We start from the raw sequence: 24,236 nt of genomic DNA, 5'->3' as shown, positions 1-24,236 counted from the left end.
AAAGAGTTGGACACAACTGAGTGATAACACAAACATAATTCACAGATTATGATTACAATCATAAAAACCACAAAACAATCTACATGGAAATTAAAATTAATAACTATAGGAAAGCTAATGGATCCAAAATCAAAGGTTATTTACATACCAGTAAGAAAGAAAAAAGAAATTTAAAAGATTTATTTATAACAACAAGTGGTACCTGAAGCTAAATAAGAATAAAAGACACATAAGATTAGACCTCTGGAGAGAATTCTACCAGGCCGAGTCATATAATTGTCTACATTCAAATATTTTGAATCTATAAAAACATTTCATATGGTCCAATCTAATAAAAAGGGCTTCCCAGGTGGCATCGGGGTAAAAAATCCACCTACCAATGCAGAAGACACAGGGATATGAGTTCAATCCCTGGGTTGGGAAAATCTCCTTGAGAAGGAAATGGCAACCTATTCCATTATTCTTACCCAGAAAATCTCATGGACAGAGGAGCCTGGGGGTGGCTACAGTCCATGGGATAACAGAGTCAGACACTACTGAGTGCACATGCCTTACCTAATAAAAACATGACAAAATCATATTAAAGACCTAAATAAATGCAAAGAAATCACACTCATAGATTAGATTTAATCCTGTACCTATCAAATTCCTAATGGTTTTATGTAGATGTTACCAAGATGACTAGAATGCTCAGTCATATTATGAAAGTACGAAACTTATGTAAGGATACACAAAACAAACCAATGATACAAAATAGAGATCAGATGGATGAATGGATGAATCAAACATAGACACTCAGTGAGGTGATACTGAAAATCAATACAGGGAAAATGGCCTTTTAAATGAATGATGCCTGGAAAAATGATTATTCACATGTATTAAGGCAAGTCTAATATTTACCTCACATTGTACCAAAAAACCTACTTCAAGTGGATTAAAGAGCTAAAGAAAAGTGGTATTAAGCTTTTATAAGGTAATAATGGAGGATATCTTTATGTTCTACGAGTAGGGAGAAGTTTCTCCCCTCTGCTCCACTCCATGTTTTACTGAGATATAACTGACATACAACTGTCTCAGTCTAAGGTGTACCAGACCACCTGACCTGCCTCCTGAGAAATGTGTATGCAGGTCAAGAAGCAACAGTTATAACTGGACATGGAAGGACAGACTGGTTCCAAATAGGGAAGAGTATGTCAAGGCTGTATATTGCCACCCTGCTTATTTAACTTATATACAGAGTACACCATGAGAAACGCTGGGCTGGATGAAACACAAGCTGGAATCAAGATTGCTGGGAGAAATATCAATAACCTCACATATGCAGATGACACCACCCTTGTGGCAGAAAGTGAAGAAGAACTAAAGAGCCTCTTGATGAAAGTGAAAGAGGAGAGTGAAAAAGTTGGCTTAAAGCTTAACACTCAGAAAACTAAGATCATGGCATCTGGTCCCATCACTTCATGGCAAAGAGATGGGGAAACAATGGGAACAGTGACAGACTTATTTTGGGGGGCTCCAAAATCACTGCTGATGGTGACTGCAGCGATGAAATTAAAAGATGCTTGCTCCTTGGAAGCAAAGTTATGACCAACCTAGATAGCTTATTAAAAAGCAGACATATTACTTTATCAACAAAGGTCTGTCTAGTCAAAGCTATGGTTTTTCCAGTAGTCATGTACAGATGTGAGAACTGGACTATTAAGAAAGCTAAGTGCTGAAGAATTGATGCTTTTGAACTGTGGTGTTGGAGAAGACTCGAGAGTCCCTTGGACAGCAAATAGATCCAACCAGTCCATCCTAAAGGACATCAGTCCTGAATATTCATTGGAAGGACTGATGTTGAAGCTGAAACTCCAACACTTTGGCCATCTGATGCAAAGAACTGATTCATTTGAAAAGACCCTGATGCTGAGAAAGAATGAAGGTGGGAGAAGGGGATGACAGAGGATGAGATGGTTGGATGGCTCATCACTGACTCGATGAACATGGGTTTGGGTGGACTCCAACAGTTGGTGACGGACAGGGAGGCCTGGTGTGCTGCAGTCCATGGGATCACAAAGAGTCAGCCACAACTGAACAACTGAACTGAACTGAAGGTGTACAATATGACTTGATATACAGAAAAGTGATTACCGCAAAAAGATTAGTTAACATCCATCACCCCACAGTTACAAATTTTTTCCTTGTGATGAAAACTTTTAAGATCTACTCTCTAAGCAGCTTTCAAATATACAGTACATTATTAACTATAGTCACCATGCTGTACATTATATCCCTAGAACCTATATATCATATAACTGGAAGTTTGTACCTTTTAACCACTCTCACTCATCTCCCACCCTGACCAGCCCTCAGAAGGTTTCTTAAATCAAGACACAGAAAGTATTCAACCACTTAAAATTAAGACTACTATTCAAACATAGGGAAAAAAAGATAAGCCACAGAATTGAAGTAGGTATTTTCTCCACATATAACTGAAATGGTCAAGTCACCATAACTAGAACTCCTAAAATTTCAATGAGAGACTACCTAATTAACTACAACATACACCAATGCTTGAAACAGGATCCTTAATGCTTGAAACAGGATTCTTACAAGAGATATCCAAATAGCCAATAAACATATGGTTCTCAATCTCATTAATAGTCAGGGAAACGTAAATTAATGCCACAACAGTATATTATTAGAAACTCACCTGAGTACCAAAAACTCAAGTCTGACAAAATTAAGTGTGGTTAAGAACGCAGAGCAATTTGAACTCACCATGGTCAAAGTGGAATCTGGTACAACCACTTAAATATTTGGTTCTATCTACTAAAATTAGAGATGCACAAGTTCTACAATCAAGTGATTCTACTTCTAGACAAGACCCACCCAACAGAAACTACACACATAAGCACCAGGACAGAAGTATAATGTCATGGAAGCACTGTCTGTAACAGCACCAAACTCTTTCCAGTGAAGGGAAAAGATTTCTAACAATGAAAAAAACTTCCCATCCACAAGCCAAAGTGACTCCTTATTTGGCTCCTGTATCCTTAACAAGTCTAGTAAAAACCTAAATGACAGCAAACATAAGCCTTTATAGGACAGTGTGTTTTATTTTGGGACAGCCCTCAAATACCACCATTTTCTCATGAGTCAATACTTGCCTATCTATAATTTCCATTCAATCTTATCTCTAGTCCCTAAAGCCAGAGTGCTCCACTCTTTAATTTACCTCAGAATTACTCAGGAAAACATTTTAAATAGCAAGCTTTTTTAGCTCAATGTTATGAGTATTGCTGTGTATACATGCTTTTTTTTCACTTCCTACACCTATGTATCTCTATATAACTAATTTATGTAGATGCTTTCTCCTTTCCTTCATGATTTGTATCCATGTCAGAATTTCAAGCTACTTAGAAATCTGTTAATTGAGTTATTACATCCTTAGCCTGACAACAGAATCACATTTGGGTTTCCACAAAGTTCTCAAATGGTTTTCTAAAATAAAAGCTCACAATCTTTTTATCTTAGGAGTCAGCAGACTTTTTCCATGAAGGGTCAGAGAGTAAGTAGTTTAAAATTCTGTAAGTTTCATGTTTGCAGTCATTCAACAATGCTGTTGAGCACACAGATAAAAAAGCCAGTCTTAGCTAAAACATAAATGGGCACTGCTGTGTTCCAATAAAAATTTCTTTTCATAAAACAGGTAGCCAATGGGCCATAGTTTACCAACCTCTGCATTATATTACTCATCATAAGCAGATGCTTAATCTTAGCTTTGTCACCTCAATGTTAAACTAGATATATATGTATCCCTCATATATATGTACAATGCATTTAACCAGAATTTAACAAGTATGTTAGTTTGGCTGCTTCTCTTAAGTAAAAGAAAACGGTCAGGGTCATTCTAGTATCTGCAATGCTCAACACAACAGATGTACTTTTAAAATTCACTCTAAAGAAAAATGCACAAAAACGCACACACAAGGTTTTTACTTAAGCATCATGATAAAGAATTGGAAATACTTTAGCAGACTTTTTTTTAAAAGTAAATTAGTGACTATTTATCCAATACATTTTATTCAGAAGAACTGAACACAAAACAGTGTTGACAACATTTTTCGGAGTGTAAAAAGGTAGCTTTGAAACAATGCGTAGTACTTGTATCACTTGAAGGAAATATCTAAAAGTATTTCTTAAAGAATTAACAATGGAAGTATCTGAGTGATATGAAATCTTGGGTGACATTTTACCTTTTAAATTCTTCTCAAAGGAGGTTTTAAGTTCCTAAGTTAAATAAAATCACTATAAAGGAAAATTTTTGCTAGTCTTGCAAGTACAGCAGACAGGTGGCTAGGTAGACATTCATTTCTATTGTATCAACAGATCTTCACAGCAAACATAGCTATTGAAACACTTCTGTATATTATTGGTTTAGCCTAGTAGAATCCTGTACAGTAGGCAAAAATTTCTCTAATAACCTGTTCAATTATTTCCAAGGTGCTTTTAAATAATACCTCCAGCCTTAAAGTAGCAATGGAGATTTAAGGGTCATTCTTAATAAAAAATTCAAGAAATTTATTAAAAAGTTTTCCTCTAGTATGGAAATTTCCATCTTTCATGGATTCCATCTTTTTTTTAAATTAAAGAACATGTGCTTAACACTTAAAAATTACATTCCTTAATTCAGTAATTAAATGGCATCAGTGAAGAGAATCTTACCCCAAGAAAACAGTCACACGAAGTTCTTTTTTGGTCCTTGAGATTGTCTTCAATGTAGTGATTTCTGCATCAAACCAAAATCCTCTATTACTAGGACTTTCTACATTGTAATTAACCATTACCACATCACCAATATTTAGTTCATTCCATCTCAAAGTGGTTCTAGCTCGTGGTCGAAGATCCTTGACATTTATTTCTACAGTACCACTTTCTGGATATCTGAGGAGAAAGAATCACAGAATACTGCTTATGATTATGATTATCAGCATGGAAGACTAAAATTACATGCAATATGTATAAAAGCCTAATACTTTTATTCTTCATGGCACTTAAGTAAATGATATTTATGATTTTAAATGCCAGAATAAACAAGTCTTGTTAAAATCTTAGTAAGTCATTCTTAACTAGCTTGAGGAGGGAGTTGGTGAGAAATGATGAATAGGGGTAGGTAAAAAAACCAAGTTCTTCTTTTCTACATTTTCTTAACCCACATTTAAAAATTACTTCAGTAAGACTAGATGCTGATCTCTTCCTGAACGTGGAACTAGTTGATCCAGCTCTGCCATTTGCTTTATGCATAATAAGAACATGCGTGAGTGCTAAGTTGCTTCAGTCATGTCTGACTCTGTGCGACCCTCTAGACTGTAGCCCATCAGGCTCCTCTGTCCATGGGATTCTCCATGCAAGAATACTGGAGAGACATGCCCTCCTCCAGGGATCTGCCTGACCCAGGGATCAAACCCGCGTCTCAAAGTCTCCTGCACTGGCAGGCAGGTTCTTTACCATTAGCGCCACCTGGGAAGCCCATGCGAAAGAATTCCAGTAGAATCTTGATCTTACTTGAATTTCTAAAGGTTTAACAAACCTAAACCTGACTTGAACTTAAAACAAGGTTCCTCCATTTGGGGCCTATCATCTGGTATCCACAGGCAAAAATAGCAATGTAACAGTCCACAGTGGTTTCTATAACATTAATAAGATCTGTTGTCTTTATGTATTGCTTGCTAATAGAGGGATAAGGAAACAAGTAATTTCTGGTTTGTGCTCTTGGAAAACTCAGTCTCCTGGGGTAGGTCAAACTACTGTAGCAGTGGTTCTCAAACCAGTGGTTCCATTTGGGAACATGCTATAAATGCAAACTTCTAACTCCACTTCTGATCTGACTCAAACTCTGGGAGTGAGGCCCAGTGGTCTATTTTCACAAATCCTCTCAGCAATTCTCAAGCACACTCAACTTTGATAAGCTACTGTGCTATATAGAAACACAAGAATTGTTCAGTATCACAGCGTTTTTTGACGGCATTAACAAGGTAGTAACTAAGGGAAGAGACCATTAACCCTTAACCAATTGAGTGACCTATTCAAAATGTAAGTGAGCCTGAAGTTGGAAACAGCTCTAGCAGCTTGTCTCGGTTCTTCCAAATCAAACAAGTACTATGCAGGCCTAGGACTCTCACAGTATGTCTAACTTATTTATAATAAATGGATATTAATCCTGGTGGGATTTTAGTTAATCACTCAGTTTAATCAAACTTCTTCAAATTTTAGTTAAGCAGAGAAGAAAAAGAAAAAAATCCTCAGACTAGCAAGGGGACTTAAAAAGGATCTGGTCCATTTACCCTCAGTGCTACAATTCCCTTTTACCACAGGCCTCCAAGCAACCTCTGCTTGGACAGTAAGTGAGAAGAGGGCAGCTCTAACTCTAAAAAAAGTCACTTTGTTTTCACATAGCTCTGACATAGGTAAGAGAATATACTTGATACTAGACCAAAGATAAACACAATGAGTTCCACAGCTGAAGTGCCAGGAAGAAATCTACACACTGTCTCCACTAAAGACCTAATCCTTGACAGTCTAAGTTGGTCACCCTGCCACCCTTTAAGTATAAAATATTATAAATGAATTTCCTTCAACTTACATAAGGTTTTGAATCCTTTATCATCCTGTCTCTTCACTCAAAATATGTTCTATTTTCAACCTGCCTGGGTTTAAATTCCATTTTAGCTTCCTACTACTGTGTATCCTTGGGAAAGTTACCATACTTCGCTGTTTTAGTTTTACCTGTATTTACTTTACACATGACTATCTCTCATGTGTAAAACATACCTAATGGTTAACTAACTAGCCCATATGGTTGTTTTGAAAACTAAAATGGTGAAGAATTTTAACTAGCTATTTCAGGGCTTTTCTAATTCTAAAGTAGTGAATGTGTTTCCTGACTCAATATTCTTAAGGCCATAAATGATAGAATAGAAAACTATTCTTTTATGGGAGATCCTTTTCTCAGCTGTAACATGACTTTTACATCCTGACATTATCATATACTCCTGTATGATTAATATAGGAAAAAAAGGGTATTTCACTGGCAAGAACTCTCCATTTGCCTATGATTGCCAAAGTTAGATACCAAGAATGGAAATATTTTAAATAAAAGTTTTAAAACCATATATAAAATCATGTTTACTGGAGATGAGTCAAAATAAACCATTCCCTACATCAAAGGAATTTAAGCTATGTTTGCCCTGAAACTAAGTTTGTATGACTTCAGAACAGAATTACATTGTAGAACATACAAATACACAGTCCTTATGTATAGTGCGTAAAGTCATGAAAATGAAGTATCGCCAGAGATGTTAAGTCAGCTGCTAAGTAAGAAGACATAGAAAGGACCCATAAAACTATTTTTACCAAAGTCAAGAACATGCTGAGGCTCAATTATCATTTTTATTCTTTTCCTCAGCATCTTCATTTACACATATCTTAACATCACACAGGGATGACTAAAATGCTCTAACCCAAATTTCTCTTCGGATTCATATATCCAACTACATCTCTAACATGTATTTCAGGAGCGCCTCAAATTCAAGAAATTCCCCCATCCTCTAATCTGCTGATGCTCAATATTCTTTACAGTAAATTTTCCATACTCCCAGAAATTGAAGTTATCCCCAGTTTCCCCATCATTACTAAGTCCTCCTTACACGTACTGTCAACACTTCTTTAATGTAACTCTATATCCTCAGTAAAGGCCTGCATTTCTCTGAGGCTGTCAAGGCCAATTCATCTCACTGTTTTGTTAGACTCCTTAGACTCCACCATACTTTTGCCAAAGACTCTAAAACACAGTTCTACTTAAAACATTTTGTGAAGCCTGGATAACAATGTGTTCATAGGCTGTAGGAAAACAGGCATTCTCAAACACTGCTGATGGGAATACAAACTGGTACGGTCTCCTTGAAGAGGGGAATTCGGCAATACCCAGCAAAACTGCCTATGTATTTACCTTTTGATCCAGGAATTCTACTCTAGGAATCTGTCCCAAACATTAAGAAACAAAACACCCCATGAAAAGACACATACACAAGGCTATTTATAGCTGCACTATCTGTAACAGCAGGACTAGAAGTAACCAAATGTCCACAATAGGAAACTACTTACTACAAGATACAGTTATATAATGGAAAGGAATATGACATTTGCTGGAGTGATACATATATACGGAGAGATATATTAACTCATAAAACCCAAGATGCAAACAATATTTATCTTCTACCAATTAAGTATGTGTTGAAATAAATATATTTGTATATGGACTTTCCATGCAGTGCTAGTGGTAAAGAACCTGCCTGCCAATGCAGGAGAAAGAGGAGACTTGGGTTGAATCCCTGGGTCAGGAAAATTCCATGGAGGAGGGCATGACAACCCATTCCAGTATTTGTGCCCGAAGAATAGCTTCCCAGGTGGCTCTGTGGTAAAGAGTCCACCTGCCAATGCGGGAGACACGAGTTTGATCCCAGGATTGGGAAGATCCCCTGGAGGAGGAAATGGCAACCCATTTCAGTATTCTTGCCTGGAAAATTTCATGGACAGAGGAGGCTGGTGGGCTACAGTCCATGGGGTTGCAAAAGAGTCAGACACGACTGACTTATATGTGTACATATGTAAGTGTGTATATGTGTGTGAGTATATATGTAATCACACACACAAATACTTATATTTTGAGATAAAAGGATAAACCAAAACTCATTTACCACAAAGAGAGACAAGAAATAGGCTAGCAGGAACCAAAATGGACACTGCTTTTCTTAATGTACTTATTTCAACGTTTTTCCTTTAGAACCACGTAATGTTTCACATGATCATAAATTTACAAAATGTGATAAATAGCTAAAGATCAAAAGCAAAATGAAAAAAGTGACTTAAATACAAACTCTTAAGTGACTTGAAAATACACTAGATTAACTCTATATTCCTAGTGGAGTTATACTTATCTACTAAGGACAAAGTAAAAAATACACCAACTTTTCACTAATATTGTTTGCAATAATAGTAGCACTATTAATCTGAAACCATCATATGAGTAGAACAAAGCAGGGTAATGCTGACATTATCATAACTATGATTCTTGGGTAAGAGAAGAAATAAAAGATTAAATGATAGCCTTTCAACTCTAAAATTAATTGGAAGTATCAGTACAAACTTCCTAGCTGTTTCCAATGTGAAGACCTAGAAACACGATCAAAAAGTATCAATGAACATCCAACTATACACTCTAAACAGCCAAAGATCCTTAAAGAAATGGCTGATACAGGGTGCTTGGGGCTGGTGCACTGGGATGACCCAGAGGGATGGGATGAGGAGGTAGGTGGGAGGGGGGTTCAGGATGGGGAACACATGTACACCCATGGCGGAGTCAAGTCAATGTACGGCAAAACCAATACAATGTTGTACGGCAAAACCAATACAATGTTGTAAAGTAAAATAAATAAATTAATTAATTTAAAAAAAAAAGAAATGGCTGAATCCAGTCCTGGGCAGGAAACAGGAGAGCTTGGGACATCCTGTTGTACCTGAATGTAAAGAAATCCTCATTAAGTCAGGTTCGACTTGAAGGAGCTTCCACAGGCCAGAGATGAGACAACTTGGGCACCACAAAGAGCTGAGTTAGATTAAAGCAAGTATTAAAATCCATTAGTTCACATGATACTTAGTAAAAATCTCACTGACCCTGGAGGATCCTTTGGAGAATGCTAGGGAATTTACTCACTCTGAACACTGAAAAAGTTCAACAATTGATAGTTTATTCTACCCTTCGTATATGAATCAACTGTTAAGGAAAGTCCTTTATGAAACAGCTATAGGTATGGAGGAAAGAGAATGAAATATTACCATTTTTACATTTCATTACATAGCAACTATAGGTAAAGGCTGTGTGGGTGCTCAGTCACTCAGTTGTGTCCAGCTCTTTGTAACCCCATGGACTACAGCCCCTCAGGTTCCTCTGTCCATGGGATTTTCCAGGCAAGAATCCTGGAGTAGGTTGCCATTTCCTACTCCCAGGGGGTCTTTCCTGGCCCAGTGATCAAACCTGCATCTCCTGCATTGGCAGGCAGATTCTCTTCCACTGCACCACCTGGGAAGGTAAAGGTTAATGGCTACTAAAACCATTAAAAGCTGGCAGGAAATTTCACAATGTATTTATCAGACTGACAACACTTAAATCTTACAAGAAAAGAACGGGGAAGCAGGTATTATACGTTTCTCAGTGTCATGCAATAGGTAAATAAATACCATCTCTAAACCAGCCTTATCAAATGATGAAATTTAAAACCTATCAAACCTCTAGGTACATATATATGGATGGTTCTGCATCCATAGAGTCAACCAATCACTGTTGGAAAATAACCAGAAAAAAATTCCAGAAAGTTCCAAAAAGCAGTTCAATTTGCCAGGTTCCAACAACTATTTATACAGCATTTTTTCCCAAATGTTTTATTTATTGGACACACAGCATGTGGGATCTTAGTTCCCCAACCAGGGATCAAACCAACTCCCTCCATCAGGAGCTCAGAGTCTTAACCACTGGACCATCAGGGAAGTCCCGATACAGCATTTACATTGTATTTGGGCTTCCTGGTGGCTCAGACAGTAAAGAATCTGCCTGAAATGCAGGACATGTGAGTTCGATCCCTGGGTTGGGAAGATTCCCCTGGAGAAGGAAACGGCTACCCACTCCAGTATTCTGGCCTGGAGAATTCCATGGACAGAGGAGCCTGGTGGGATATAGTCCATGGGGTAAGAGTCAGACACAACTGAGCACTTTCACTATATAGTATTTACAACTATTTACAGAATATCAACATTATATTAGGTATTACAAGTCATCTAGACATGATTTAAACAAGAGGATGTGTATAGGTTATACCCCAAAAAGTCATTTTTTATAAGAAACTTGAGCATCCATGGATTTTGGTATGCACTGGGGTCCTGGAACCAATGCCCTATGGATACCAAGGGATGACCGTATAAGCTTTCAGGAAACTAACATTAACAGAAATGTAAACTCCCAACTGTGGGAAAATTGAATAAACTGTCACCTGCATAAACAAATAGTAAGGAAAAAAAAAAAGTAGGGGGGATCTGTAGGTTGAGACTTAACATGCAATGGATGAACTTAATTTTATCCTTATTTGTACATTCCAAGAATATGTTTTAAAAACAAATAAGTCTGAACATTGACTGGTTATTTGATTTTAAGGAACCATTGTAAATTTCAGGTGGGATTTTTTTTTTTTTTTAATGTGTTGGGGTCCCCTCGTCAGGTTCAGTGATTTGTTGGGGGAACTCACAGGTCTCATTCTCACAGAAGAGCACACAGTTCTTCCCATGGCTATGATTTACTATAATGAAAGGATACAAAGCAAATTCAGCAAAGGAAAAAAAAAAATAAGGTTAAGTCCAGAGGAATGCAGGTACAAGCTCAAGCAGTCCATTCCCAGTAGTCACATAAAATGTGCTTAATTCCTTCAGCAAGAAATTCTGACAACATATGTGCTATAATGTTGTCTACCAGGGATGTGCAGTAAAGAATGCTCAAGAGTTTTATTAGGAATTGATCACATCAGCACTCAATATCTAGCACATACCAAAATTCCAGACTCTCAGAAGCAGGTATTCAGCATAATCCATTTTTCTTTTGTAGAGCTTATGCACAGTATACCATTTTTATCAAGGAATGAGAATCCTCCTGAAAGTTAGCTCCCCAACACCAGCCAAAGGTCAACCATACACCGACCTTTCAAAGAGTAGTAAATCTCTGGCTTGACATTAGCTCTCTTCTGCACACTTTAAAAAGAATCCATTTAGCTATTTTCTCAGTTGAATGCTCTTAAGATGTCAACAACAAGATGAACCAGGAAAGAGTGTGGCCTTGGCTCAGACACTGTAACAGATCTTAAAAGTGCTGTGATTAAAAGTTGTCAAGTTAACTGCAGTCATTCCCTGTGGGTCAACAAGTTCTATCTTGAAGATCTGAGCAGTGTGCCCACCATAGCTGCTAAGGCTATTTCTGGTTGAAAACACTTAAAATTTGGGACTTGCTCCAAAATAATCCAGTGGTGGTGCCTGGGGATGCTGGCAGGGATTGAACAAGATTGGCTAGGAGGTCATAATGAGTGAAGATAGGTGATGAGTTCATTATACTTTCTCTCAACCTCTGCATAAGTTCAAAGATTTCTACTATAAAAAATAAAATGCTTTGGGCTTCAAGTTCAAACAAAAGGATCTTCCTACTTTTTTGAAGTTTTCCCACAGGTGTACGAAACTCAAAGTTAACACTCAAGGCTTACAATGAGGACAAGCAGCCTCCAGTTCCAAGCCATCACATTTCTGATTTCTATTCCCCAGATGCAACTGTTTAACTTTTAGCTATTTTTGTTCACCTCCACATTTACATTTAAGCAACATGCTGACACTGCTTTTTACTTCAAACTTATTCTACCCACCCCTCATGTACAGCTCATTTGCCTCCATCCTCCTCTTCCTTAAACTTTACTAACACAAGGCATTGCTCTAAATGTTAACATTATTTACCTCTTAGGATAGAGATAGATATTATTCTATCCCCATTTTACAGACAAGGCAGAGAGGTTATTTGGAAAGAAGCAGCAGAGCATGACTTAAACTGATCACCTGGCTCTAGACTCTTGCAAGGATTGATGAACTTGCCTGCTCTTAAGCACATTAAACAAACTGAGTTGTTTGTACATATCAGTATTTTTTTCTATATATCTTGACTAAATATTAATAAGTGTTCACAGCTAACTAATGAAGTATGCTTTAATTATACATCCGCTCTTCCACAGCTTTTGTTTTCTATTGCGTGCTTAAGTTTTCTTTTTGGTTGCTAGTTGCTTAGTTTCCTATTTACATATGGTAAAGAATCTGCCTGCAATGCAGAAGACCCAAGTTTGATCTCGAGGCCGGTAAGATCCCCTGGAGAAGGAAATGGCAACCCACTCCAGTATTCTTGCCTGGAGAATTCCTTGGACAGAGGAGCCTGGTAGGCTATAGTCCACGGGGTCACAAAGAGTCAGATACAACTAACTGACTAACACTCTCACTTTCACCATGAATTATCCCCATTCTGCCACAGCTGTTAAAACTCCACTGTGTTCAGACATTTCAGGTATTCTACTAACCTTCTGGGTTGCAAAACTTTTTCTAGATACCTCTGTCCTATTCTTATGTGGACAGCTTGCTCCTCATTGATATCACACTGGGATCTCCTATCATTACTTCCTGTGTTGAATCCTATTTCCCAAATACCATGTTTTCCTCTTTCTTGGTTTAAGCCTTGAATGTGGTAGAAGTGATTAGAATGCTCTTTCATATAAATAAATCTTTTTGTTCTCAGTTTTTTCCATATGTGTGTTTGTCTGTGCGCTCTATCGCTTGTGTCCAACTCTTTGCCCCCCCTGGATATGCCTACCTCCAAAGCAAAGCAAAGTCGGTCAGTCGTGTCCGACTCTTTGTTATCTCCGAAGTACCTGGTAAATCCAAGATCTGAACCTTCCTAAGGTTCTTCAACACCAATGTACTTGCTTGTTGTTGGCTTACACTCAGGTTTCAGCTCTTCATGGCCTGATAAGTTAGGCATCATTTACCCATTAGCTTCTTACCTTTCAAAAGTTTGTTGTTTTCTCTTCTGTGTCTTACTTCTACCACATTTGTTTTTTGTCCTCAGGGGCTTATGCCTTTATTCTTTTACTGTCTTCTAGGAGGGTTTAAGAAGGAGTGGAGACAAACATGCATCTTAATCTGCCACATTTAACTGGAAATCTTTATTCACCTTTAGTGTGGTTTCTTATTACTGACCAGGTATTTTCTTTTTTTTTTTTTTTGACCAGGTATTTTCTACAGTCCACCCATACTAGTCTACCCTCAGGTAACACCATATTTTCTACCTACTTATCCTGGTATCCTAGCATTCTCCTCCTTCAGGAATACAGAATTATCTTCCCTACCTTATATTCTCAGAACTTAAGGTATTCTGAAAGTTAGGTGTGCATACTTCTATCACAACTTACACCTGTAAAATACCAAGTTTTCATTAAGAAGCAGGTACTATGTTCAAACTTTGGTGTGTTTGGGATGTAACAGGCTGACAAATGTTTGGAAACATGCAACTCATTAAATAAAAAAATCTTTTATATAACTAAAGCTCTTGAAAAAATGTAATAAATCAACTATGACCATTGTGTTTTAGGATAGTTAAGTGGCAATGAAGAACTCTATACAGAGATAAGGAAAAGGTACTTCAAAGATTATGTTTTTGGTGTTCTTAAAAAGCAATGTCTAACAAAGCATTCCCTGCCTCCCATGGCATCAAAGGGCTGAAGATAAGCACTACAAATTGGTCCAAGCACTGGCTTCTTCCAGCATTGGCACTGAGGAAGACTGGAGGAGACTGCATGAAATATTCTGGAAAGTGCTGGAAGCTTAAAAAAAAATTCTAAAACAGGGCTCAAGATATCCCTCAAAATCTGAAGCAGAGAGGTAGGAACATATTAAAGCTGACTTTATCTAGACTGTGCCATAAGCCTACATACAGATATGTAAAGATGAGACTAGGGTCCTTTTTTTTCTCTTACACTTCATGCCCTCCTGTTCTCAGAACCTGAAGTCAAGTTATCACCCTAACAGAGATGTAAGACAGACTACTCTAGGTAGCTACTTTGCATCTTTGAGAGTAGAGAAACACTTTGGTGTTATACAGGCTATATTCTCAGATAAACCTTAAATATCCCTAAGTATTTCTTCCCAGTAACATTTTCATTGCTCTACATACTCTTCAGGTATCTTTTAGAGCTATCCTTCACTATATGCTTTTGATGATCCTGAACTATGTGACATTTTAACAAAATCCAACTGTGTTCTCAATTAGCAAATCATTGAATAAAACCTGGGGAATTAAACTACAAGGAAATTGATTAAGCACAATTTTTACAACAGGTTTGTTGTAAGAAAGTAAAAGTACATTTCCTTAGGTGACTTGTAAGCTAACTAATCATTTTATAAGATTCAAACTGTATTAAGCAAAGTACTATCACTGCAACCTTCTTTCAAAACATGACTTCCTGGGGTTAAAATGTTTAAATAAGGACAACATTCATCTGGAGGCATGTTCTAGTTTAGCAAACCTTTAATGTCATACTACATGCAAAAAGAGCGTTTTTTAATCTAATAAGTAGCACTGCTAACTTTCACACCTTAAATGTAAAGCTTACTCACAGACAAAAATAACTTACTTAAAACTGCTTACAGTAGGACTTAAATACATACATGGAAATAAAACTCATTTGTGCAACATGTTAACAATGGTGTATAACTTTTAATTGTTAGAACAATGTAATTAGGTTAAAAAATACCTATGCCAAAGGTAAATTATTTAAGAGTACTTACCAAAATAACTTGGTCTTATTAATAAATTAAAAGCAGAAAGTTTGACTATTATTACTGGATACTTTTCAAGGTTGTTGGGGAAAAAGAGAACACAGTCAAGTAGATATTTACAAATGAAGAAATTAAAGCTCAAAGTTTAAACCAAGCAAAGCAAAAAACGTAACCAAAGACCTAGAATTCAAACCAAATTTCTGATCCTAATGCCTGAAAACTATGCAGCCTGTAACAGAACCAATGATCTGTATACTTAATAAGGCCCCGGCTGCCTGTTTGAAAAGCAGATTCCTGGGCTCTACTCCAGGCCAACCCAATGCAGGGCGTGGGGCTTTGATAGCCCTCAGGAAACTGCACTACAGACACCTTACCTGGGTGAAGCCGCAGTTTCGCTGACCATCTTTGAGAAATACTACTATAAAGGAATGATGTATAAATTTGAAAAAGTGAAATCAACTGATATCTGTAGTCATTTTAACTAATATTTGTAGTTATTTTTCTAAGCACTAAGTTATCTTTTAACACAAGAGAAGAACAACAATAAGGTTAAAGATCTAACTTCTGCCCTCCTTTTGATTTTTATCCATTCAGAACACTTCAAGTCATAGAGGAAATATTCTAAGTTTTTGGCAAACATGTCAGCAACAACCAAGAAACAATGAAGCAGACTTGTCACTGCACCAAGGTTCTGAAACTTAACTTCTCATTTATAGCTCCCTACTCAAGATCAACATGACACTCTGACCTGATTTTTAAAAATCATACTCCTTTCCTTCTGTGAAAACCCAGAAATCATTCAAACATTTTTGACACTCTTTTAGAAACAGATCACATCAGTACATTCAAGAAAATCAGTTTTGTTACTTTATAGAACAATTTTTACTTAAAAATACCACTTGATTTTATTCAAAATTGGCTCACTGGCTTCTATTTGTAGTAGCCATAATTAAGGCTACTCAAAAGCATGCACTACAAGCTCAGAATAACTAAAAAAAAAAAATCTTAAAAAGACTGCTGGTGGCAATGACAACATTATTCTAAGACATTTCACCAGATGGGTTTTTAATTGTAGCCTAGCATAAGTTACCCTCCAAGTCCTAAGTGATGCTCTTAACAGTTCCATTTGATCTCATTCCCATGGGTAGAGCCTTGAGACTGTGTTAAAAACAGCAGTTTAATAATCTATTTTTCCTTACAGAAAAAAAGAAAGCACACAGGTATTTGTTTATTGATTTAAGGTTTCTGTTCTGTGAAAGTATAACTGGAGAGACTGACAGAAAAATTTTAAATATGTAAACATAACTGCTTTATAGTATTATATATTTATTTATATATTAAAATATTTTATAAGCAGGCTTCTCTCAAAGTGAGAGGTAGTCTGGTAGCGTGGTTCTAAGTATGTGCTTTTCCAAATCTCAGTCTACCTCTTATCAACTATTCAATACTGGGTATGTTAGCTAACTTATCTAAATCTCAGTTATTCCCTCTTTACACTTAGAAAAGTATCTACTCCATTGATAGTTTAACGAGGATTACATGAAATAATCCAAGTAAAGGACTTATACAGTACCTGGCACATAGCATTGTTTTAAAAAGAGAATTATTAAACTATACTTTAAAAAGGGTATTTCAGAATAATTTACTAAAAATCAAAATGAGAAGTTTGTTTCCGAGGTAAACCGACATTTCTATTCTAAATGTGAACACTATGGAACATGAAAGCTTATACGGTAATTTTCACATCATTATGAAAACTCTTAACACTCATGTTTCAAGATTTCAACTTTGCCTAGCCACAGACAATTATTAAGATATAGAAATAAAGTAACTTTCATAAACATTTTCCCTCTTTAGATATATACTTCCTAGTTCAAACTACTAGAGGTTTCTAACTTACATTTCTCTTTATAGAAATCAGCTCCAATTTATAAACCAAGATCTCTAAATTAGACCACTAAATTTAACAGAGCAATTAAAAAAAAACCAGTAACATGACTAGTAGTCCCAAATTCACCTTTTCAAATGAGCTATAAAGGTACATGTTGAATCCTTACAAGCAGGAAAATATATGGGAAGATTCTGAGATCTAATTCAACGTGAAGCCAAATTCAGGAAACTTGTCTTAAAACCACAGATGCATTTTAGAGTGTAATTCAAAAGGAAAGCCAGGACTAGATCTCAGAGCAAATATTCAACTACTATAGAGTGTTGTCCCTCACTCCAGAATTTACCAATACTTAATGGTTGATGGAACAGAGAGAAGAAATAAAGTATACTTTTAAACAGTCGTTCTGGAGCTAATTCTGCAAATACTACTACCATGTTCCTTTTATCTGGGTTGAGTCCCTAAGGAAGTGGAAGTTTGGGGAATTCAGAGAAATTATCAAGTCAAAAGAAACAGTATGTGAATGATGTTAACATACTAAAATTGCCACAAAACTCAAAATAAAACATTAACTGGCTAAAAAAAATTACCAGTGGAGAAAAAGACATCGAGAATAGACTTACAGACATGGCGAGAGGGGAGGAGAGGGTGAGATGTATGGAGAGAGTAACAGGGAAACTTACATTACCATATGTAAAATAGATAGCCAGCAGGAATTTGCTGTGTGGCTCAGGAAACTCAAACAGGGGCTCTGAATCAACCTAGAGGGGTGGGGTGGGGAGGGAGATGGGAGGGAGGTTCAAAACGGAGGGGATGTATGTGTACCTATGGCTGATTCATGTTGAGGTTTGACAGAAGACAACAAAATTCTGTAAAGCAATTATCCTTCGGTTAAAAAAAAAAATATATATATATATATTTATATAAATATATATATATATAAATATATATATATAAATATATATATATAAAGAACAAACAAAATAATTACCAATATATCATAGAAGATAAATTCTCCACAAACATATTATGGACATTGCTTCCCTATGTTAGCCAAGTTGGCACAGATAAAGACTGCATAGTGGAATATGGGTCCTCATTTAAATGATATAGATCATTTAGCTTGAATGAAATCCAATTCTTTTATTAATAGAAAAAAGACAACTAATAATTTTATCTACATGAAAACAAAAATGGAAAAATCAACAAGCCATATGCCACCTATATAGGTACTAAAAGATGAACCCTCAGGTTCCTCAGGTATTGTATATCATCTCGAGTCTTTAATATATTTACTATATTTAAACTGTCATATCAACCCCTTTCCCTCATATTGGTCTTTAGAGGCAGGTGTGTGATAGCAACTGATAAGGCTGGACAAAAGGCAATGAGTGAGTGGTTCTTAAATTTGAGTAATACATATGAACCACCCAGAGGACATATTAAAACCCAGATTGTAGGGCCATCTACAGAGATCAATTTATTATATCTGGAGTAAGTACAAGGAACTGAATTTCTAGTAAGTATAATGCTGACATTCCCAGCCAGGTCTACACTTTGAGAACCACTGTTCTAAGGCCATAGTTCTCACTATGGCTACATATTAGAATCCCAGAGGAACTTTTTAGACACCGATGCCTGCAAGTCCCAAAGATCAGTCATACAGGAAGTCCTGGGAGTAGGTCCTAGGCATTGATATTTTTAAAGCTTCTTAGACAACATGGAAGTAAGGTTGAGAACCACTAGCCTAATTAAAATGAATCTAAACCAAATCCACAAGGAACAGATGTTTCTTAAAACAAAAGCAGGGTAAGGATTTAAGCCTTTACCTGATGATAAAGCAGCCAAGTGATGAGTATAGATTAAACTCAGTAGTGCGCCCTCAGTTGCTTATATACCCAGGATTGAACTCAAAGTTGTATGAGTGCTGTCTGCTTTAAAACCCTGGCAAAGTCGAAAGCAAGTCTTTAGGTCATACAGAATGGTTGACCTTTGAAGTCACGTAGGCTACTACCAACTACATATACCATGTTTAGGCACAGTAGCAATAATGCATATTGGTTAATGCTTAAGCTCTGGAGTCAGACCATTTAACATATGTGACCTCTGGCAAGTTACATAAGTCTTGGTCTCTTCATATGGGAGTTAATGTAACATTATCATTATGTTAAAGATTACATGAACATTCAAGTAAGAAGTTAGCTCAGAGTCTGGTACATAAGAGTTAGTGTAATTAAGTAAACCTAAATTTAAAAAAGAGCTAATCTAAGTAAATACCTGTAAGCTACACTATAGACATATTAAACTACTAGAAACGCTAAGGGACTGCCCCTTTTCAAGTCTACTTCCACATCAGTCAAGATCGTGGCTCTTCATCACAACAGCTTTGGGATCTCTATTCTCACAAGACTGCAGTTATAGCTTTGTGAATTTAAATGTTTAGGACCCTTAAAAATTTTAAACCTTAAATAACTACAGAGTAACTAATGGGAATAAACACAACTTTTAGAAAGCTATCAAAATATACAGCACAATATTACTAGGAAATAAAGGAAATTTTCATGTTCTCTTTCTTTGACCATAATGACTTCATGCATTTTTAATTTCCTGTATTACCTTCCTTTTATTTTCTGCCAAAATATCACCAGGGAAAAAAAAGTTTCGATCAGGCATAATTCTTCTCCAACAAACACACTTTAGGAGTAAGATCATTTTGTGATGTATAGAAATACTGAATCACTATATTCAACACCTGTAGCTGATACAGCGTTGTAGGTCAATTATACCTACAATACTATAACATGACAAATATATATATATATATATATAAAATATGCAAATATATATAAATATATACATATAATACAGTTATACTCCAACACTACAGGATGGCTCTAATCGAAAAGTGGTTAAGCTTTGGGTGAAGATACGGAGAAAATGGAACTTCCATACATAACTCATGGGAATATAAAATGGTGCAGCCATCTGGAAATAAATCTGGCACTTCTTCCCAAGGTGAAACATAACTGCCATACAGCCCAGCAATCCCTCTGCCACATACAAACCAAAAAATTAAAATGCCCCCACAAAAAATAGTACATGAAGGTTCATAGCAGCAAAAAGTAGAAAACACCAGTGCCCATAAACTGAAAAATGGGTAAGTAAACTGGTTTGGCAATAAATTATTTGGCAATAAAAAGGAATAAAGTACTGATACACAAGCTCCAATATGGATGAACCTTTTTACATTTACTAAATAAAAAAAGCCAGTCACAAAAGACCACATATTAGATGGTTCCATTTATATGCAATGTCCAGAATACACACATCCAGAGTCAGAAGATTCCTGATTGCCTATGCTGATGGGGGTTGAGAAAAGGGCTGGTGGAGGCGGGGGCAGGAGTAGGGGAATGGAGAGCGACTGCTAACGGGTATGAGGTTTTTGGAAGATGAAAATATTCTCTGTTAGACTGTGGTGACTGTTGTACAATCCTGTTAATATACTAAAAAAAAATTGAATTTTACACTTAAATGGGCAAAGTGAATGTTATGTGATTTGTCTTAACATAGCTGCTTTTAAGAATTTAAAAAACTTTACAAAAGATTTAAGAATCCTTTGGACTAAATCTCTAAAGTCTAGATTTAATATTTATACTGCCAACTCTTTCTCCCAAAGTACTTAATGGGTTGGTTTAACTCTTAAAAACCCTTGCTCAGACAAGGGTGATGCTAGAGGAGTCAGAACAACAATCATTAAAAAAAAAAACCACAAATAAGTTTTTTGAATCAGGCACTCTGATGTTAACTCCATGATTTTGCTTTACATTATTTGTAGTAAGAAGCTCTAAATTCAGTCTATGTTCATCGAAAAATCTATAGAAAACGGACTCTTACAAACAGTAAAACTTTTAAACCTTAAAACATTTCAAATACATCTCTTACTATAACCTGCTTTTTATGAACTTAGAATATTTGTAGCTATAATTTTGAGGAAAAATGAAGTAAGATTAGGAAACAAATGATTTCATTTAGATTCTATAACAATGTTAACCATTAGATCTGGCTTTGGGGGCTAGACTGGTGGACCTTATAAGTTATATCATAAATCTGTAATGCCTGTCACTTCTCATAGATTAAAAATTGTTTTAAACTCTGGTCTGGTTAACATGTTAGGACCTGTAGGTCACCATAAAACTAAATTCTCAACACTACCATTTTAAACTGACAAATACTGCATATTCCCAAAGAATTCTTCTGACAGATTTCTTGGTCCCAAGTACCACATCCCTCTGCTATGGCTAAATGACAAGTTGTTCAAAATGCACTGCCGCACTCAGAGTTTGGAAATAATCAAGCAGATTAATCTCAACTTATTCTATGAAAAAAAATGAAATTAATTCATTGAGAAATGATAGTACTAGATCAGAATCATAAATGCAGCTTGTATGTACTTAGAATCTATTAAGTCCAAAAAAATTGTCTGATAAATACTGTTTTGAAAGTGAAAATTAAAGTTAGAATGACTGGATTATTTCTGTTTGCAATGTAACATATTTAGTAATGCCCCATCTAAGATTGAAGATGGTCAATGCTTGTTTTTGTCTGCTTCTCAGGACAGACCATTCTCTATCTTTAGAGATCTGGCTGGCAGGAAGCTTCTGTTATATCCTAAAGTGTACTGTGTGCATGCTCAGCCGTGTCCAACTCTCTGTGACCCCATGGACTGTAGCCCACCAGGCTCCTCTATCCATGAGTTTTCCAGGCAAGAATACAGGAGTGGATTGCCATTTCCTCCTCCAGGGAATCTTCTTGACCCACGGACTGAACCTATGTCTCTCGTGTCTCTTGCACTGGCAGGTAGATTCTTTACCACTGCGCCACCTGGGAAGCCTGTTATCCTGAAACCTACTTTCTGTGTGGTACAGAACTTCCTCCCAGAGCTTTTAAAATACAAAAGCTATCTTGATCCTAGTCTTTTCAAGCTAAATACTTTGTTCTTTCAGCTATTCTTCATGATGGTTTTACATTTTACATTTTGAGTTCTAAAAATATCCAAATAGAGAATAATCAGCCCAGTACAACAGGAACACCACCAGTCTTAATCTAGGTATCTTGTTTCTAATTAAACACCCTACAGTGTAACTATTTGACAGCTACATTCTATTGACTAAGTTGGAGCTTACTACTCGGTAAGAATCTGTATTACTACTGCTAAGTCATATATGCCAGTCTCTTGTCAATGCATCCTCCATCCAAGAAAGTAAGAACTTGTTTAATAAGTTACTGAAATTAACATGAACTTGACTATAGTTTTTAACTATTCTGGTAACCATGAAGAATGAAATTTTAACAAGATTTGTCATCACATCCATATGGGGTCATGGGTCTTTCTAGGTGCTTACACCAGCCTTTTGTTATTTGGGACTCTTATCCAGAAACTCATCTATTTTATTTCAGACTTTATTTCATATAGTCCTTTGTTCTTTTTGAAGATGTAAGTGATATTTACCACTAAGCTCCTGATACTTTATTTCTCAAAGAAAGTTCAGATACTGTTTTCCTTAAGTTGCCAGTACTGAAATAATTCCATCCTGTGAAATTATTTTGAACATATAATTTTAGTCTTCTCATGCATTCTGGGTTTACACTCCCTTTTACTAACATTCACTCTATTCAAGATGAATTTCTCCTACATTAAAACATAGCTAGGGACTTCCCTGGTGGTCCATGGCTTACGCTACCAAGGCAGTGGGCCCAGGTTCCATCTCTGGTCAGGGAACTAGACCCCACATACCACAGCCTGGTGCAACCAAAGAAATAAATAGTCAAATAAATGCTAAGATACTGTGATTTATGCTTTAATATTATACCAAACTCAGGCTTAGCCCTTGGAAAGTCTTATTCCAAAACCAAGTAAGAGCCCCTAAACCTGTAAAAATTTAGTAAGCCTTAGTTCACTTAGTGTTTAAAACTCACCCTATTTCGACACTGTGCCATTCTATACAAGTATAAATTTTTGGCCAAATAATAACTCCTTTATGGGCCAGAATCAGATCCCAAGTAGCTGGTTTCTGAGTTCTTTTCTCTAAGAAATAAACACTCAAAACAAATCAAGAACTCTCCTTGTTGACAACAGATACATAGATAGCTGAAGTCCCCCACTAATGCAGTATCTTGCCTCTTTGCCATGGTACTCATAAACCCAGAGACTGGTTACTGTTAACCTACCAACTTCAATCCCTTCCTATCCCAGCCTTGATTTACCAACATTGCAAGTCCTGGCCAATCCCACATTTTAATACTCATTTAACTGCCAGTTCTATTATCATCTACTATGGTAAAAAAAAAAAAAGAGTATGATGGCCCATTTGAAATAAGCCATGTTGGCAACTTAGAGCCATAAGAAGAATCAGAAAAGATAAAAGGGATCCACTTTCAAGTCCTTTCCAGGTATCCTGGAAATATGTGTCAACATCAATGTCTTTTATACTATTTTTGTAAGAAAAATCACAACCATTTTAGAATCCTGAACTCACATATGATAAAATATTTGGTTGCGTATTTTCTACACATATGAAGATGTCACTTGAGTGAAGACTTAAAAGTTTATGTAGTGTTGAATAAATACTACATCTTTCACCATAGTAAATTTTATTGTAGGATTTTAAAAATAGGTAAGGAAGATGATAATTCAGTGTTAGAGGCCCTCAGGCCTCTAGGGCCTCTAGGCCCTCAAAGCAAGTTCTTAATACTGTTTTCACATGAACATTTAAAAACGTTTGGTTGGGAGACGGAGATTGGGAAGTAATTGCTGCTGATATAGTTTTTTGGAGGGAAAATAAAAGTATTCTAAGATTAGTTTGCAATAATGCTCAATTCTGTGACTATATTAAAGACAGTGAAT

General features: G+C 36.3%; 1 protein-coding gene across 2 annotated transcripts in view; it reads right to left on the bottom strand.

Moving 5' to 3' along the window:
• UHRF2 (ubiquitin like with PHD and ring finger domains 2) overlaps positions 1-24,236 on the bottom strand; it is a 71,176-nt gene that overhangs the window by 30,971 nt on the left and 15,969 nt on the right. Inside the window, exon 4 of one of the 2 annotated variants that reach the window (XM_043486553.1) lies at positions 4,711-4,929. The exons of the other annotated variant lie outside the window; for it this stretch is intronic. Within the exon in view, the coding sequence (XP_043342488.1) occupies positions 4,711-4,929 (219 nt within the window). The remainder of the gene's footprint in view (positions 1-4,710; positions 4,930-24,236) is intronic. 2 annotated transcript variants of the gene reach the window in all.

The sequence above is a fragment of the Cervus canadensis genome, chromosome 14 (assembly GCF_019320065.1).
Source record: "Cervus canadensis isolate Bull #8, Minnesota chromosome 14, ASM1932006v1, whole genome shotgun sequence".
NCBI lineage: Eukaryota > Metazoa > Chordata > Mammalia > Artiodactyla > Cervidae > Cervus > Cervus canadensis.
Note: the sequence above shows the minus strand (reverse complement) of the source record. Positions and strands in the feature narration are given on the sequence as shown.